This window comes from Carcharhinus amblyrhynchos, chromosome 2, assembly GCF_965287045.1.
Source record: "Carcharhinus amblyrhynchos chromosome 2, sCarAmb.v2.hapA, whole genome shotgun sequence".
NCBI classification, from domain to species: domain Eukaryota; kingdom Metazoa; phylum Chordata; class Chondrichthyes; order Carcharhiniformes; family Carcharhinidae; genus Carcharhinus; species Carcharhinus amblyrhynchos.
In genome coordinates this window covers 142060910-142078677 of record NC_137325.1, presented here as the reverse complement: position 1 = coordinate 142078677, position 17768 = coordinate 142060910, and the positions used below count along the sequence as shown (strand labels likewise).

Here is a 17768-nt window from a genome sequence, read left to right as displayed (position 1 = left end):
TATATACTCTGTCTGAGGCCAGAACTCTCCATTCGCCTGATGAAGAGGGAAACCTCGAAAGCTTGTGGGTTTACTATCAAATAAATCGGTTGGACTTAAACCTGGTGTTGTGAGACTTCTTACTGTGCCAAGTTTCCAGCCAATTTTGGACTCAATCCACCCAATTCATGTCAGTGTTTATTCTGTATTTGAACCTCCCACTATCTTCTCTCATCTAAGCCCACCGTTGTAACTTCTATTCCCTTCTTCCTCATAAGCTTGTCTTTGCCTTAAATGTGTCTACACAGCTCACTTCCACTATTCCCGATAGCTCACCTGATGAAGGAACAGCGCTCCGAAAGCTCGCGATTCCAAATAAACCTGTTGGACTTTAACCTGGGGGTTGTGAGACTTTAACCTGGAATTGTGAGACTCAAATCCTCTCACTATGAAGGCCAACATACCATTTGCCACTTTTACTGACTACCCCCATATCCCTACATATTTACCCACTAATCCCTCTAACCTACACATCTCAGGACACTAAGGGGCAATTTTAGCATGGCCAATCAACCTAACCATTGGCCGTGCTAAATTCTCCCTCAGTGTCAGGGGGACTAAAAGGGTAAATACATGGGGATGTGGTGGTAGGGGCTGAGTGGGATTATGGCCAGTGCAGATCTGATGAACCGAATGGCCTCCTTCTACACAGTAGGAATACTGTGAGACTCTATGAAAAGAGGTTATCAAACTGGAGAGAGTGCAGAAGAGATTTACAAGGATGTTGCCCGGACTCAAGGGACTAAGATATAGGGAGAGATTGGACAGGCTAGGACATTTTTCTTTGAAGTGACGGAGACTGAGGGGTGATCTTGTAGAGGTGTTTCCGATCAAGAGAGGCATGGATAGGGTAAATATATTCAGTCTTTTTTCCAGGATTCGGGAATCAAGAATTAAAGGGCGTAGGTTTAAGTTAAGAGGGGAAAGGATTAATGGGAACCTGAGGAGCAATTGTTTTACACAGAGACTGGTACGTGTGTGGAATGAGCTGCTGGAGAAAGTGGTGGAGGTAGGGACGTTGATAATATTTGGACAGATACATGGATGGGAAAGGTTTAGAGGGGTATGGGCCAAATGCAGGCCAATGGGGTTAGCTTAGATGGGCATTTTGGTCAGGGTGGACCAGTTTGGGCCAAAGGGCCTTCTCTGTGCCGTAGATTCTATGATTCTGTAATAAGAGCCGGAGGGTTGGGGGTGGGGGTGGGGAGGGGGGGGCGTGGGTGGGTGGGTGGGTGGTGGTGAATTATTCCTGTTAATTATTCCCCCCTCCAGTGACATTAGAAAAATGACCTATGTGGCTTATCACATTGCTACGTGTGGGATCTTGCTGTGGATAAAATGGGCTGTGGTGTTGCCCGACGTGACAGGTGTTCCTTCGATTGTAAAGTGCACTGGGATGTCCCTGGGGTGATGCCCCACACGATGTGAATGGAAACTCGATCAGACTGCAAAGCTAACTCATTCCGGGGCTACAGGTTGTCCACAGCCTTGGCGATTTGCTGTACGTATTCCCAGTGATCTCAAACAGCCTCACAACAGGCCAAATTTAACAAATTGCCATCACCACCTTTCTCTACAGTACCAATGATGGCACAGTGGTACAGTGGTGCCTCACAGCTCCGGGGAACCGGTTCGATTCCTGGCTGGGGTCACTGTCTGTGTGGAATCTGCATGTTAAACAAAGAACAAAGTACAACCCAGCACGGGAAACAGGCCCTTCGGCCCAACGAGCCCGCGCCGCCGCATCACCCTACACCTATTCTACCCTGCGTGTCTACGAATGGAACCCCTCACTTAGCCAGATTCAGGGGAGAATAGTGTAGGGTCAATTTGGTAAAACCAATCAGCCTAAGAGCACATCTTTGGTGTGTGGGAGGAAACCGGAGCGCCCGGAGGAAACCCACGCATCCACAGGGAGAATGCGCAAACTCCCACAGACACAGGCCCAAATCCATGTATCTGCACAGCCAGCAGTGCTAGTCACCGAGCTGTTGCGGCGCCCGTCTACCGGTCCAGGATCAAGCACACACACCGACACGAAGTACTAGGCCACTCCCGGAACCTCCAAGAGCAGCCCACGCACGACCCACCGTGTGCATGCCCCTCGTTTGACACGAGGTGGACCTCCACCTGCGGAATAAAAGACAAAAACGTTAACATATAAGTCTGCACTTCCGGTGTCTCCCGAGGCTCTGACCTTATTTAATACCTCCTACTATAACCCTCCATCCTCGTTTCGCTCATGTGTCTGTCTAAGTGAACCTTAAACGAGTCCAACGTTCCTGCCTCCACCACCCTCCTCGGTAGCGCGTTCCATACCCCCACAACTCTCTGCGTAAAGAACCTTCTTCTCACCTCCAAATTATACCTCTCCCCCCTCACCCTTAGATCATGACCTCTCGTAATTGTACTCAGTCTAGGGAGCAGTCTCTCACTATTGACTCTATCTATTCCCTTCAGTGTCTTATATACCTCTATCATGTCCCCCCTCAATCTCCGTCTTTCCAAGGAGAAAAGTCCCAGTTTCTCCAACCTTTCCTCGTAACCCAGTCCCTCCATGCCAGGCAACCTCATTTCTGCGTGGGTTTCCTCCGGGTGCTCCGGTTTCCTCCCGCAGTCCAAAGACGTGCACTTAGGTTGATTGTCCATGCTAAATTGTCCCTTAACGTCAGGGGGATTAGCCAGGGTAAATATGCGGGGTTACGAGGGAGAGGGCCTGGGTAGGATTGTTGTCAATGCAGGCTTCTGCACTGTCCAATGATATGCAGGTTAGATGCATTGGCCATGCTAAATGCAGGCAGACATGGGGAGAATGTGCAAACTCCACACAGACAGTGACCCGAGGCCGGAACTGAACCTGCTTCCCTGGCGCTGAGAGGCAGCAGTGCTAACCACTGTGTCACCATGCCACATCTCCAAATGTCTTGGTGGAATTGTGAGTTTTCAACTTCTGTGAGTCGCTAGGCCACTACATTATCCTGTGGACTGGTGTAACACAGTTAATGGTAGGGACCCTGGGGAGAGGTGTTGAACAGAGAGAGTCAAGGGTACAGACGTTCCTTGAAAGTGACATCATTGGTAGATAGATGAAGAAGGTGTTTGACACACTGGCCGTCATCAGTCAGAGCATTGAGTACAGGAGTTGGGACATTATGTTACAACTGTACAAGACATTGGTGAGGCCACATTTGGAGTACTGCATACAATTCTGGTCACCCTACCATAGGAAGGATGTTATTAAACTGGAAAGGGAGCAAAAAAAGATTTACAAGGATGTTACCGGGACTGGAAGGCTTGAATTATAAGGAGAGGCTGGGATTTTTTTTCCCTGGAGCGTAGGATGATGAGGGGGTGACCTTATAGAGGTTTATAAAATCACCAGGGGCTTGGATAAGGCGAATAGCCAAGGGTAGGGGGAGTCCAAAACAAGAGGGCATAGGTTTAAGGTGAAAGGGGACCTGAGGGGCAACTTTTGCACACGGAGGGTGGTGTGTGTATAGAATGAGCTGCCAAAGGAGGTGGTAGAGGTGGGTACAATTACAACATTTAAAAGACATTTGGACAGGTATATGGACAGGAAAGGTTTGGAGGGATATGGGCCAAATGCAGACAAATGGGACTAGTTCAGTGTGGGAAGCCTGGTCAGCATGGACGAGTTGGGCCGAAGGGCCTGTTTCCATGCTGTATATCTCTGTGATTGTATGGTTACGACTTCATTCATGATATTGGGCAGATACACATTCCTACATGGGTCAGCCCGGTGGCACAGTGGTTAGCACTGCTGCCTCACAGCACCAGGGACCCGGGTTCGATTCCCGGCTCGGGTCACTGTATGTGTGGAGTTTGCACATTCTCCCCGTGTCTGCGTGGGTTTCCTCCGGGTGCACCAGTTTTCTCCCACAGTCTGAAAGACGTGCTGGTTAGGTGCTTTGGCCATGCTAAATTCTCCCTCAGAGTACCCAAACAGGGACTGGAGTGTGACAACTAGGGGATTTTCACAGTAACATCACTGCAAGGTTAATGTAAGCCTACTTGTCACTAATAAATACATTTTTACTTTAATAAGCAGGCCTCACCATGTGGTACCCATATCTTAATGAAAGAAATCAGCCGAGAGTAATAATTGGAGCAGTATAGTTTACATTCTATTCAAGTGGGAAAGATATAAAGTTGAACTCATGAGCGCCTTGTTGTTAACTCACTTGTCGCTGCTATTCTTTTGTATAATTGTCCCACTCAGCAGGAAAGTAATGACTGGGTAATCTTTCTTGTGGTTACAGAGGAACACAAAAGCACAAGGCAAGATTTCAGAGCAGGAGTGGGCCATTCAGCCCCTCGAGCCTGTTCCACCATCTGATAAAATCATGGCCAACCTGATTGTGACCCGAGCTCCATTCTCCTGCCTGCTTCCCCATAACCCTCCACACCCTTGTTACTCTAAATAGGCCTTGAATGTATTCAGTCGCCCAACCTCTGTTTGAGCCTCTCGGTTGCAGTTCATAGAACATACAACATAGAACAGTACAGCACAGTACAGGCCCTTCGGCCCTCAATGTTGCTATTTCCAATCCCAAGATCGAGCTGTCCCACTCCCTATCATTCTGGTGTGCTCCATGTGCCTATCCAATAACCGCTTGAAAGTTCCTAAAGTGTCAGACTCCACTATCACAGCAGGCAGTGCATTCCACACCCCAACCACTCTCTGAGTGAAGAATCTACCTCGGACATCCCTCCTATATCTCCCACCATGAATTAGGTGGGCAGGTCAGGGCCTTTCATGCATCGGTGTAGATTTGATGGGCTGAAGGGCCTCTTCTGTGATTGAGAACACTTTCTTAAGCAAGTGACTAGTTAGGATTTGGAATAACATCCGAAAGAGTGAGAAGAGAGAGGATGTATGTGGCGACTCAGCGGTTAGCACTGCTGCTTCACAGCACTAGGAACCCGGGCTTGGTTCTCCCCTTGGGTCACTGTGCAGAGTCTGCGCATTCTCCCCGTGTCTGCATGGGTTTCCTCCGGGTGCTCCGGTTTCCTCCCACAGTCTGAAAGACGTGCTGGTTAGGTGGATTGGCTAAATTTCCCTCAGTGTACCTGAACAGGCACCGGAATGTGGCGACTAAGGGATTTTCACAGTAACTTCATTGCAGTGTTAATCTAAGCCTTACTTGTGGAAATAATAAACTTAAGCTTTGAACTTTAGAAAAGAAATATTCGAAGGAGAAAAGAAAAGGGATATAAGAGAAAAAGAGGGAGAGTAAGATTAAGTGGATTGAACATAAGAACATAAGAAATAGGAGCAGGAGTAGGCCATCTGGCCCTACGAGCCTGCCCCGCCATTCAATAAGATCATGGCTGATCTGTCGTGGCTCAGTTCCACTTTCCCGCCCTCTCCCCATAACCCTTAATTCCCTTGTCTATCAGAAACCTATCTACCCGTGACTTAAATATATTCAGCGAGGCAGCCTCCACCACTTCAACGGGCAGAGAATTCCAGAGATTCACCACCCTTTGAGTGAAGAAGTTCCTCCTCAACTCCGATCTAAACTGCCCCCCCGCTTATCTTGAGGCTGTGCCCTCTAGTCCTGCTGCCCTTTCTAAGCGGGAAGAATCTCTCTACCTCTACCCTATCCATCCCTTTCATTATCTTATAAGTCTCTATAAGATCCCCCCCTCGTCCTTCTAAACTCCAACGAGTACAGACCCAGTCTATTCAGTCTCTTGGAAAGAGCCGGCATAGAATCGATGGGCCGAATGGTCTGTTTGCTAGTCTTTGAATCAATCATTTTATTCCAGGACAGTTTACTAATATCAGTAAAATTGCATACATGAAGAAGGAAAATGTTGTATTAGCCTTTGTTGCAAGAAGTTTGAGCGCATTAGGAATGAAGAAGTCCAGTTGCAATAGTGCAGGTGAGACCAGACCTGGGATACTGTGCACAGTATTGGTCACTCCAGCAAAATAAATTGTTGCTTGGCTTTTGGGGGTGGGAGGGGTGAGGGGTGCAGAGGGCAGGGGCGTGAAACAAAGTTTCACTCGACTACTTGCCTTCATCAGTTGGGGCATTGAGTATAAAAATTACCGGGTCATGCTGCAGCTGTATAGAACTTTAGTTAGACCTAGTTGAAATATTGTGTACAATTCTGGTCGCCACGCTGCCAGAAGGATGTGGATGCTTTGGAGCGGGGACAGTAGAGGTTTACCGGGATGTTGCCTGGTCTGGAGGGCATTAGCTATGGGGAGAGGTTGATTAAACTTGCTGGAACAATGGAGGTTGAGGGGGTGACCTGACAGAGGTTTACAAGATTATGAGAGGCATGGACAGAGTGGATAGTCAGATGCTCTTTCCTAGGGTAGAAAAGTCAAGTACTAGGGGACATAGGGTTAAGGGTGTGGGGAAAAGTTTAGAGGAGATGTGCGAGGCAAGTTTTTTATACAGAGAGGGTGATGAATGTCTGGGATGCAGTGCCCAGGGAGGTGGTGGCAGCAGGTACAATAGGGGCATTTAAGGGACAACTAGACAAGTACATGAATAGGTTGGGAATGGAGGGATAGGGACTCTGTAAGTGCGTACAGTTTTAGTTTAGGCAGGCATCGTAATCGACGCAGGTTTGGAGGGCCTGTGTTATACTGTTCTTTGTTCTTTGATGGGAAAAATGTCCAATGAAAATGGGTGGAGTAAATGCTCTCCAGAGTTTACATGAATAAGAAATGATCTCACCCAAGCGTGTAAAATTCTTTAAGGCCCTAACAGAGGTTGTGAACACTGGCTGGGGGATCTAGAACAGGGGGGGCACAGTCTCAGGATAAAGGGGTGTGGGGTCAGGCTGTTGAGAACTGAGATGAGGAGAGGTTTCTTCACTCGGAGAGGTGTGAATCTTTAAAACTCTCCAACTACGCCCCCACCCCAGAGAGAGCTGAGAAAGCTCCATCTTGGAATATACTGAAAATTGATCAATTTTTGGATCTTGAGGAGAACAGAGGAATATGAGGGCAGAGGGGGAAGAGGCTGGAAAATTTGATTTGATTTATTATTGTCACATGTATTCGTATACAGTGAAAAGTATTGTTTCTTGCGCGCTGTACAGACAAAGCATACCGTACATAGAGAAGGAAAGGAGAGAGTGCAGAATATAGTGTTACAGTCATAGTTAGGGTCAACTTAATATCCAATCAACTTAAGATCAACTTAATCAGATCAACTCATATTAAGATCAACTTAATATGAGATAGGTGCATTCAAAAGCCTGACAGCAGCAGGGAAGAGGCTGTTCTTGAGTCGGTCGATACGTGACCTCAGACTTTTGTATCTTTTTACTAACGGAAGAAGGTGGAAGAGAGAATGTCCGGGGTGCGTGGGGTCCTTAATTTTGCTGGCCACTTTTCTCGAGGCAGTGGGAAGTGTAGACAGAGTCAATGGATGGGAGGCTGGTTTGCGAGATGGATTGGGGCTACATTCACGACCCTTTTGTAGTTTCTTGCAGTTTTGGGCAGAGCAGGAGCCCATACCAAGCTGTGATACAACCAGAAAGAATGCTTTCTATGGTGCGTCTGTAAAAATAGTGTTTCGGTATCGTATCAGCCAAGGTCTCATTGAATGGTAGAACGAGCTCGAGGGGCGGAATGGCCTACTCCTGCTCCAATTTATTAGATTCCTGGAATAAACCTATCGTCCTGTACAGCCTGAGTTACGAGAGTGCCCCTTTGGAAGATATCAAACCTCAATACATCGATATTCCTCAAAAGCAGCAGCTTATTCCCATTATCCAATGAGGAAATGTAAGGAGTGATTTGATCCAGTATTTATTGAGCCGATAATGCGACAGGAATTGAAATATTAGTTTCTTCCGGTCCTGTATTGTCTGTGTTTAGAAAAGTAACCTTGAGTCGGATTCATTCATCTCCAATGTTAATGGCGGCTGTTTCTCTAACTCCTCAATCATTTCACACAGGAGACTCGCCCGGTCGACACTTCTCTTGATTCCGCTGTTTGGGATTCACTACACGGTCTTTACCTTTTACCCCGAGGATGTCCACACCAGGGAGCGGCTGGTGTTTGAGCTGGGATTGGGATCCTTCCAGGTAACTCGGTCTGAGCGCTGCACCGTCCCCGGGCAAACGGACGCAGAAAGGTACCTGGTTCCGCCGTGGGTCAGTCAGACCCTTTGCTAGGCCCGGCTCGCAGGGCAAGGCTGCCACCTGGTGGTGATGACAGGCAGCAATTGAAAGGTGGGGGGGGGGGTGGGGCGCAACTCTTCACCCATTAGTGGAAGCCAAAAACAAAGGCGAGAAACTTAGAACAGTACAGCACAGTACAGGCCCTTTGGCCCTCCATGTTGTGCCGAGCTATGTCCAATCCCAAGATCGAGCTATCCCACTCCCTATCATTCTGGAGTGCTCCATGTGCCTATCCAATAATCTCTTGAAAGTTCCTAAAGTGTCCGACTCCACTATCACAGCAGGCAGTGCATTCCACACCCCAACCACTCTCTGAGTGAAGAATCTACCTCGGACATCCCTCCTATATCTCCCACCATCAACCTTATAGTTATGCCCCCTAGTAACAGCTACATCCACCCGAGGAAATAGACTCTGCACGTCCACTCTATCAATCCCTCTCATCATCTTATAAACTTCTATTAAGTCATTCACCTTCCCGTTTGTTATCTTTGCCAGGGGCCATTTTTATCTATCACAGAGGAGGCCATTCGGTCCATCATGACTTTGACAGAGAAGACCTGAGCGTAAGAGCATGAGGAATAGGAGCAGGGGCAGACCACTCAGCCCGTCGAGTCAGCTGCCCCATCCGATACCATCATGGCTGCTCTTGGGCCTCAACTCCATTTCTCAGTCACTCCCCATTTCCCACAATTCCCCAAGAGACCAAAATATCCCAGAATCGTAACTATATTCAGCGAGGGAGCACCCACACCCCTCTGGGAGAGAGAATTCCAAAGATTCGCAACTTTTGGGATGATGTAATTTCTCCTAATCTCACTCTGAGATGATCCGCCCCCTCATCCTGAGGTAGTGTTTCAGACGCCCCGATCAACAGGAACAATCTCTCAGCTCCACCCAATCAAACCCTTCCAAAGTTTGTACACTCGCAGAGAGCTGTCCATTTGGCCCGTCCCTGTTCTTTACCCCAAACCATGGATTCTATTCAAATATTCATCTCATTCTCTTCTGCAAGTAATGATTAAATCCGCTGCCACTGCCATAGAACATTACAGTGCAGTACAGGCCCTTCGGCCCTCGATGTTGCGCCGATCAGTGGAACCAATCTAATGACCCTCTAACCTAAACTATTCCAATGTTATCCATATGCCTATCCACTGACCATTTGAACGCCCCTAAAGTTGGCGAGTCCACAACTGCTGCAGGCAGGGCATTCCACGCCCTTACTACCCTCTGAGTAAAGAACCTACCTCTGACATCCGTCCTATAATTACCACCCCTCAATTTAAAGCCATGTCCCCTCGTGTTAGCCATCACCATCCGAGGTAAAAGGCTCTCACTGTCCACCCTATCTAATCCTCTGACCATCTTGTATGCCTCAATTAGGTCACCTCTTAACCTTCTTCTCTCTAACGAAAATAACCTCAAGTCCCTCAGCCTTTCCTCATAAGACCTTCCCACCATACCAGGCAACATCCTGGTAAACCTCCTCTGCACCCTTTCCAATGCCTCCACATCTTTCTTATAATGCGGCGACCAGAACTGTACACAATACTCCAAGTGCGGTTGCACCAGAGTTTTGTACAGTTGCAACATGACCTCACGGCTCCGAAATTCAAACCCTCTGCCAATAAGAGCCCTCACATTTCAGATTTCAACATAAAAATAAAACCCCCTCCTCTGCTAAACCTGTATCCTCTTGTTTACAATGATGCGGATGGTGGGAAGATAACTTTTTTTTTATTTGTTCATAGGACATGGGCATTGCTGGCTGGCCAACATTTATTGCCCATCCCTAGTTGGCCAAGAGCAGTTGAGAGTCAACCGGAGTTATAAGGAGAGGTTGGATAGACTGGGACTTTCTTCCCTGGAGCGTAGGAGGCTAAGGGGTGATCTTATAGAGGTCTATAAAATAATGAGGGGCACAGATCAGCTAGATAGTCCATATCTTTTCCCAAAGGTAGGGGAGTCTAAAACTAGAGGGCATAGGTTTAAGGTGAGAGGGGAGAGATACAAAAGTGTCCAGAGGGGCAATTTTATCACACAGGGGGTGGTGAGTGTCTGGAATGAGCTGCCAGAGGTAGTAGTAGAGGCGGGTACAATTTTGTCTTTTAAGAAGCATTTACACAGTTACATGGGTAAGATGGGTACAGAGGTATATGGGCCAATCGCGGGCAATTGGGACTAGCTTAGTGGTTAAAAAAGGGCAGCATGGACAAGCTGGGCCGAAGGGCCTGTTACCATGCTGTAAATCTATGACTCTAATCACATTGTTGAGGCTTTGGAGTCTCATGTAGGCCAGACCGGGTAAGGACGGCAGATTTCCTTCCCTAAAGGACATTAGTGAACCAGATGGGTTTTTCCGACAATCGACGATGGTTTCATGGTCATCAGTAGATTCTTAATTCCAGATATTTTTTATTGAATTCGAATTCCACCATCTGCCTTGGCGGGATTCGAACCCGGGTCCCCCAGAACATTAGCTGAGTTTCTGGGTTAATAGTCTAGTGATAATACCACAAGGCCATCGCCTCCCCAACTTTTTGTAGTACTGTTATTATTCACCGAAATGATGAATTATAATATTTATTCTGATGTTAGCCCTAAGAGTCACGAGACTAGGACTGAGAATGTCCCACAGCAGGCCACTATGTTAAACCCTTTGCCAACAGATACCATCATCAAGTGATGACAGAACATGACCACGTTGATGTACCCATAGTAAGGGTGCCAACTGTGAGTGGGCACACCCCGGATCACACACCCCTACCCCATACCCCATCACAAACCCCCGCCTCCTCCAACTTTGGCTGCCCAACCCTTCAGTTCCCCTTGGGAAGCTGTTGCCTCTCAGGCGAACACCCATTTCTCCCTCACTCCGTCTCTCACATCTGCTGTGCCGGGATTCGGACAGGAGCTGAGTTTCTGGATTAATATTCCAGCAATAATACCACCAGGCTGAGTGAGTTTGAGGATAGTGTTAAGTCCCAGGTTGAATACAATGCTTTCTTATACCGCACTAATTCTGGATGTGACTTGTCTGTTCATTGCAGGGGTTTGTTGTGGCTGTTCTGTATTGTTTCCTGAACGGGGAGGTAAGCTGATGTTTTTTTCCTTCTTGCTAAAACATTAAAGAAAAGCTTTTTGTTCTGGTTTTTGCTGTGTGTGTGTGTGTGCGCGTTACGTGTGTGTGCGCACGTGTATATTGTGTGTGCGTGCGGACGTGAGTGTGTGTGTGTGTGTGTGTGTTGTGCAGTGTGTATGTGTGTGTGCGCGCGTGCGTGTGCATATGAGTGTGCGTGTGTGTGATTGTGTAGTGTGTGTGCTTGTGCATGTGTGTGTATGCATATGTTGTGTGTGCATGCACACGTGAATGTGCAGAGTGTGCTTATTGTGTGTTTTGTTAATGTTTTGTGTGTATTGTGTGTATGTTGTGTGTTTTGTGAGTGTTTTGTATGTATTGCGTGTGTTTTGTGTGTTGTGTGTATTGTATGTGTTTTGTGTGTATTGTGTGTTTTATGTGTGTTTTGTGAGTGTTTTGTGAGTATTGTGTGTGTTTTGTGTGTGTGTTGTGTGTATTGTATGTGTTTTGTGTGTATTGTGTGTTTTCTGTGTGTTTTGAGTGTTTTGTATGTATTATGTGTGTTTTGTGAATGTTTTGTGTGTTGTGTGAATTGTGTGTGTTTTGTGTGTATTGTGTGTTTTATGTGTGTTTTGTGAGTGTTTTGTGAGTATTGTGTGTGTATTGTGCATGTTGTACGTGCGTGTGCATGTGAGTGTGCGTGTGTGTGAATGTGCAATGTGTGTGCTTGTGCATGTGTGTGTGTGCATATGTTGTGTGTGCGTGCACACGTGAATGTGCAGTGTGTTTATTGTGTGTTTTGTTAATGTTTTGTGTGTATTGTGTGTATGTTGTGTGTTTTGTGAGCGTTTTGTATGTATTGTGTGTTTTGTGTGTGTGTTTTGTGTGTATTGTATGTGTTTTGTGTGTTTTCTGTGTGTTTTGAGTGTTTTGTGTGTATTATGTGTGTTTTGTGAGTGTTTTGTGTGTATTGTGTGTTTTGTGTGTATTATGTGTGTTTTGTGAATATTGTGTGTGTTTTGCATGTGTTTTGTGAGTGTTTTGTGTGTATTGTGTGTGCTTTGTATGTATTGTGTATGTTTTGTATATATTGTGAGTGTTTTGTGTGTTTTGTAAATGTTTTGTGTGTATTGTGTGTTGTGTGTGTTTTGTGAGTGTTTTGTGTGTGTATTGTGAGTGTATTGTGTTTGTATTGTGTGTGTTTTGTGTGTGCTTTGTGAGTGTACTGTGTGTGCATTGTGTGTGTATTGTGTGTATTTTGTGTGTGTATTGTGTGTGTTTTGTGAGTGTATTGTGAGTGTTTTGTGTGTGTTTTGTGTATTGTGAGTGTTTTGTGTGTATTGTGTGTGTTTTGTGTGTATTGTGTGTTTTGTGTGTGTATTGTGTGTGCATTGTGTGTTTTGCGAGTGTATTGTGAATGTTTTGTGTGTGTTTTGTGAGTGTTTTGTGTGTGTATTGTGTGTATTTGTGTGCATTGTGTGCATTGTGTGTGTTTTGTGTGTGTTGTGTGTGTTTTGTGTGTATTGTGTGTGTTTTGTGTGTATTGTGTGTATTGTGTGTGTTTTGTGTGTATTGTGTGTATTGTGTGTGTTTTGTGTGTATTGTGTGTATTGTGTGTGTTTTGTGTGGGCATTGTGTGTTTTGTGAGTGTATTGTGAGTGTTTTGTGTGTGTTTTGTGTATTGTGAATGTTTTGTGTGTGTTTTGTGAGTGTTTTGTGTGTGTATTGTGTGTGTTTGTGTGCATTGTGTGCATTGTGTGTGTTTTTGTGTGTGTTGTGTGTGTTTTGTGTGTATTGTGTGTGTTTTGTGCGTATTGTGTGTGTTTTGTGTGTATTGTGTGTGTTTTGTGTGTATTGTGTGTATTGTGTGTGTTTTGTGTGTATTGTGTGTATTGTGTGTGTTTTGTGTGGGCATTGTGTGTTTTGTGAGTGTATTGTGAGTGTTTTGTGTGTGTTTTGTGTATTGTGAATGTTTTGTGTGTGTATTGTGTGTGTTTTGTGTGTATTGTGTGTGTTTGTGTGCATTGTGTGTGTTTTGTGTGTGTTGTGTGTGTTTTGTGTGTATTGTGTGTATTGTGTGTGTTTTGTGTGTGTATTGTGTGTTTTGTGAGTGTATTGTGAGTGTTTTTGTGTGTGTTTTGTGTATTGCGAATGTTTTGTGTGTGTTTTGTGTGTACTGTGTGTATTGTGTGTGTATTGTGTGTTTTGTGTGTGTTTTGTGTGTGTTTTGTGTATTGTGAATGTTTTGTGTGTGTATTGTGTGTGTTTTGTGTGTACTGTGTGTATTGTGTGTGTACTGTGTGTTTTGTGTGTGTTTTGTGTGTGTTTTGTGAGTGTTTTGTGTGTGTTTTGTGTATTGTGAATGTTTTGTGTGTATTGTGTGTGTTTTGTGTGTACTGTGTGTATTGTGTGTGTATTGTGTGTTTTGTGAGTGTTTTGTGAGTGTTTTGTGTATTGTGAATGTTTTGTGTGTGTATTGTGTGTGTATTGTGTGTGTATTGTGTGTGTTTTGTGTGTACTGTGTGTTTTGTGAGTGTTTTGTGAGTGTTTTGTGAGTGTTTTGTGTTTGACTCCCTTCAATTCCAGTGCAGCTGAGTACATCCAAATGACATTTTTAAGTTTCTTCCCAAAGGTACAGTCCGAGATCAAGCGGAAGTGGAGGAGCTGGAAGGTAAACCGGTACTTTGCTGTTGACTTCAAGCACCGGCACCCATCGCTGGCCAGCAGTGGGGCCAACGGCGGCACCCAGCTCTCCGTGCTGAGTAAGAGCAGCTCGCAGATCCGGATGTCCAGCGTCAATGCAGAAAACCTGGCCACATGAACCCCGAGGGCCTGGCGATCCCTGCCCCTCTCTGACCTCCTCTCCCCCCCGCCCTCCGCATCCTCCCTCCTCAACGTGGGAAGCTTTGAAAGAATTCCGTTCCCCGACACAGCGCGTGTACAATCAGAAGCCACCGTTACATGTCTCAGTCGCCCTTTGGGTGGACGGGGTTGCACTCCTGGATGTCCGGCGGTGTTTCGAGGACAAGAATCCTGATATTGTTTCCCCCCTCCCAACCTCCCCCGACCTTCTCCCCGCAAATCCACCCCCCCCCCCCCCCCCCCCACCCCCACCCCCCACTCCTCCACAATCCCGAAACAAGTTTCGGGACGAAGGACAATAATGTCATTTGACGTCACGGACTGGGACAAGAGAATAAAAGAAACCACTGACTGTATTTTTGGAACTTTCGTTACGCTGGCTATCTCAGTCAACCCTCCTCCGCGCCCGCCCCTCCCCCCCCCCCCCCCCCCCGCCTGTCACCTTTCTCAGATCCCCACCACCACCCCAGCTTTCGCCTTGCTGCTCCTTGCCTAAGTGGGGGGGGTTTGGGGGGGGGAGGGGGAGGGGAGACACACAGGCCATTCAGCCTCCCCCCCCCCCCCCCAAACCTCCGACGGCTGTCACCCTGGTATCACGACCGGTAACCTCACGCAGTGACGCCTAACCTCATCCAGTGACACACACGTAGCCTCGGAGAGTGACACTCAGCCTCACAGAGCGACAGGTGACCCTACAGAGCACTGGGTGACCCCCGGTACAGCGATATCGAGCCTGTGACGGTCACGTCACGCAGTTTTGCCGTGACTCGGAACCCTAGCTAGCGATATGTAGCCATCGACAGGAGTACGTGGCCCTCCCCCCGGGCAATGACACTTCCCCCCCTTTACAGCAAGCCAGAGCTGCACAGGCGACATGCAACTCCCTATCTGACCCGTGACCCTAAAGAGCGACAGGTAGAGCTGGATTTTCGCCACCGAAACAGGAAATCGCCGTTTCCAGCCACAGAGGGGGCGTGGAATGGAATTAGACCCGCCAATCCATGAAGTTGCGCCTATGGCGGGGAGGGGGGATGGTGGTCACAAGGGGTTGGCGAGTGCCCAGCGGGGCAGCTGGTAACAACCCCACTCAGTTGGATGGCACTTCACCTCAGTTGGAGCAGAGGTAGTTCGACCCTCTGGCCCTCGCTGCTCGTCGTTCAGTAGACCAAACGGCCCTCCTCCTCCCGCTCCCTCGTCCTCGGGTCCACGTGCACTCTCCGTAGTCCTTCACGTGCCAGCCCATTGCCTCCCAAGCAGTCCCCGTGGCCCCTCCATGCCAACGCAGTGCCATCTCATGCCTCTCCCTTGCTCATTTGCCCATTATGCGTGATGTACCCAACCAATAACAATGGCATGTGTGCAACTCCTGAGGACACCCATTCAGAAATCTCCCTTTAGAAATACTGCTCCAAAAGTTTCCGCCTGTCCTCATTATTAACTGAGACCAATAAACAGCAAAGAATCTGTTCTGACAAGTGAAGTGAATCGTTGACTTTGCTTGTTTGGCATCTTTGACGCGATTATAATAAGTTTTTCCTGCCTGCGATCTCTTTTGTCAATGTCTCAGTCTGTAAAGCTGGACTAGGAGCATTCACTGAAACTCCACAGTGCAGAAGGAGGCCATTCGGCCCATCGAGTCTGCACCGACCACAATCCCATCCAGGGCCCGATTCCCGTGACCCCACATATTTGCCCTGCTAATCCCCCTGACAAGAAGGGGTAATTTAGCACGGCCAATCCACCTAGCCCGCATGTCTTTGGAGCATGAGAGGAAACCGGAGCAGGCGCGAGAAAGTGCATGCTCCACCAGATAGTGACCTGAGGCCAGAATCGAACCCGGGTCTCTGACGCTGGGAGGCAGCAGTGCTAACCACTGTGCCACCGTGCCACCCAGGACAAGAGACAGGGATAGGAAATGATTCAAACCTCTATTATTGATCATTTAAAGGCCTGTTTGATTGACATTTTGGTATAATCATGGAAGCAGCACTTTTATATCCCAAAGGAAGATTTCGGGATGGGTGTATTTTTTTTCTTCTCAGCAGTTGCACACTTGCTATTGTTACTATATGGTTTGTTGGTTATGTACATTGTGCATTACTGGGTGAGTAGGCATGGGAGAGGCATGACTTGGCTTGGAGAGTATGAAGCACCAGGAGGGATGGCTGGGGAGGGAACGAGGGCTTGAGTTGGTGTGGGATGACAGTGTGCGGCTACCAGGCATGAGTGAGGCCTTCTGAATTTACCTCTCAAAGGAATCCTTGAATCCCTACAGTTCAGAAGGAGGCCATTCGGCCCATCGCGCCTGCACCAACCACAATCCCACTCATGCCCTATTCACCCAACATCGTGCATTTGCCCCACCTCGTCCCTCTGACACTAAGGGGCAATTTAGCACGGCCGATCCACCTCACCCGCGCATCTTTGGCGTGTGGGAGCAAACCAGGGCACCCAGGGGAAACCCACGCGGACACGGGGAGAATGTGCAGACTCCGCGCGGGCAGTGACCCGAGCCGGGAATCGAACCCGGGTCCCTGGCGCTGCGAGGCAGCGGTGCTAACCACCGTGCCACCCTGCTATCCCAAAGGTTCCCAAATTCAAACTACAGAGGAGCCGTGACCACGAGACACGGGGAGGATTGGGCCAACTCCATGGAAACTGAGGGTAAGAGGTGGGAAAGGCCACGGTGGATCCAGCTAGATCGAGGGCAGGGTGGGGGCCTTGTTGCCTTGTATATTTAGCACATCGCCCAGTACAGTGATAGCACGCCGGACATGGTCAGACAGAGCACGACGTAATGACATGCCGTGACACAGAGGTGACGTGTAACCGTTTACAGGAACGCATGCCCCTATACAATGCCACCTACCAATGAGACAGAGCCTTTACCCGTGCCGGCTAAAAATTGCCAGTGCTGGAAACGAGGAAAGGAATCCTAGAACCGGGCCCCGCCTGCCATTTCTTCAATTTCGCCTCCGGAGTCCATCCCTGGCCCAGCGAAAATCTAGCCCCCCGCTCCTCAGGACGGCACAGAACCCTGTTCCGGGAAAGGGGAGACCCTGCCCACCGCTTGTGCACCATCGGTGTTTGGTGGCGTTTTGTTTTGTGAGCTTCCTGCGACCGCCTGCTTTGTAGAACAGAAGTGGATGCTTTTTATGTGGCTGGTGATCCCCCACGACTAATCCAGAGACCAGAGTCTGTCTGCCTGCCTGCCGCTCATCGCCACTCCAGGCCAGTGGTCTGGCTGATTATAACTCCGATCTGCAATTCCTGCTTCACGGCCGATGGCAACTGGAGGGACGGAGGGGCAACTCTCAGCCCCTAGGGGACAGCAGGCGGCTGGAAGGAGAGCGAGAGAAAGACTTGTATTCACAAAAGGGACCTTTTCTCTCTACTGAATGAAGCAGAGGTCTCGCTCCCTCCCTCCTTCATCGCTACCCCCAATGGAATTGAGTGTCAACGTTCCAAGAGTGGTTGCAAACACGTCAACGTGAAGAAGATCGCCAATGAAGGCGTGGTAACGGAGTGAAACCTTTTCACAAATCGTAACCAGGAACCTAGCTACACCCCAGAGATGACCTCAAAGTGAAGAGTCACTGTTCCTGTCTC

At 48.0% G+C, this 17768-nt stretch overlaps 1 protein-coding gene across 1 annotated transcript in view; it reads left to right on the top strand.

The window, feature by feature from the left end:
- The window catches only part of LOC145361737 (pituitary adenylate cyclase-activating polypeptide type I receptor-like), a 137202-nt gene extending 123084 nt beyond the window's left edge, over window positions 1–14118 (top strand). Inside the window, exons 12-14 of the mRNA XM_080217669.1 lie at window positions 7990–8119; window positions 11269–11310; window positions 13930–14118. Of these exons, the coding sequence (XP_080073795.1) occupies window positions 7990–8119; window positions 11269–11310; window positions 13930–14118 (361 nt within the window). The remainder of the gene's footprint in view (window positions 1–7989; window positions 8120–11268; window positions 11311–13929) is intronic.
- Window positions 14119–17768: the final 3650 nt, after the last annotated feature.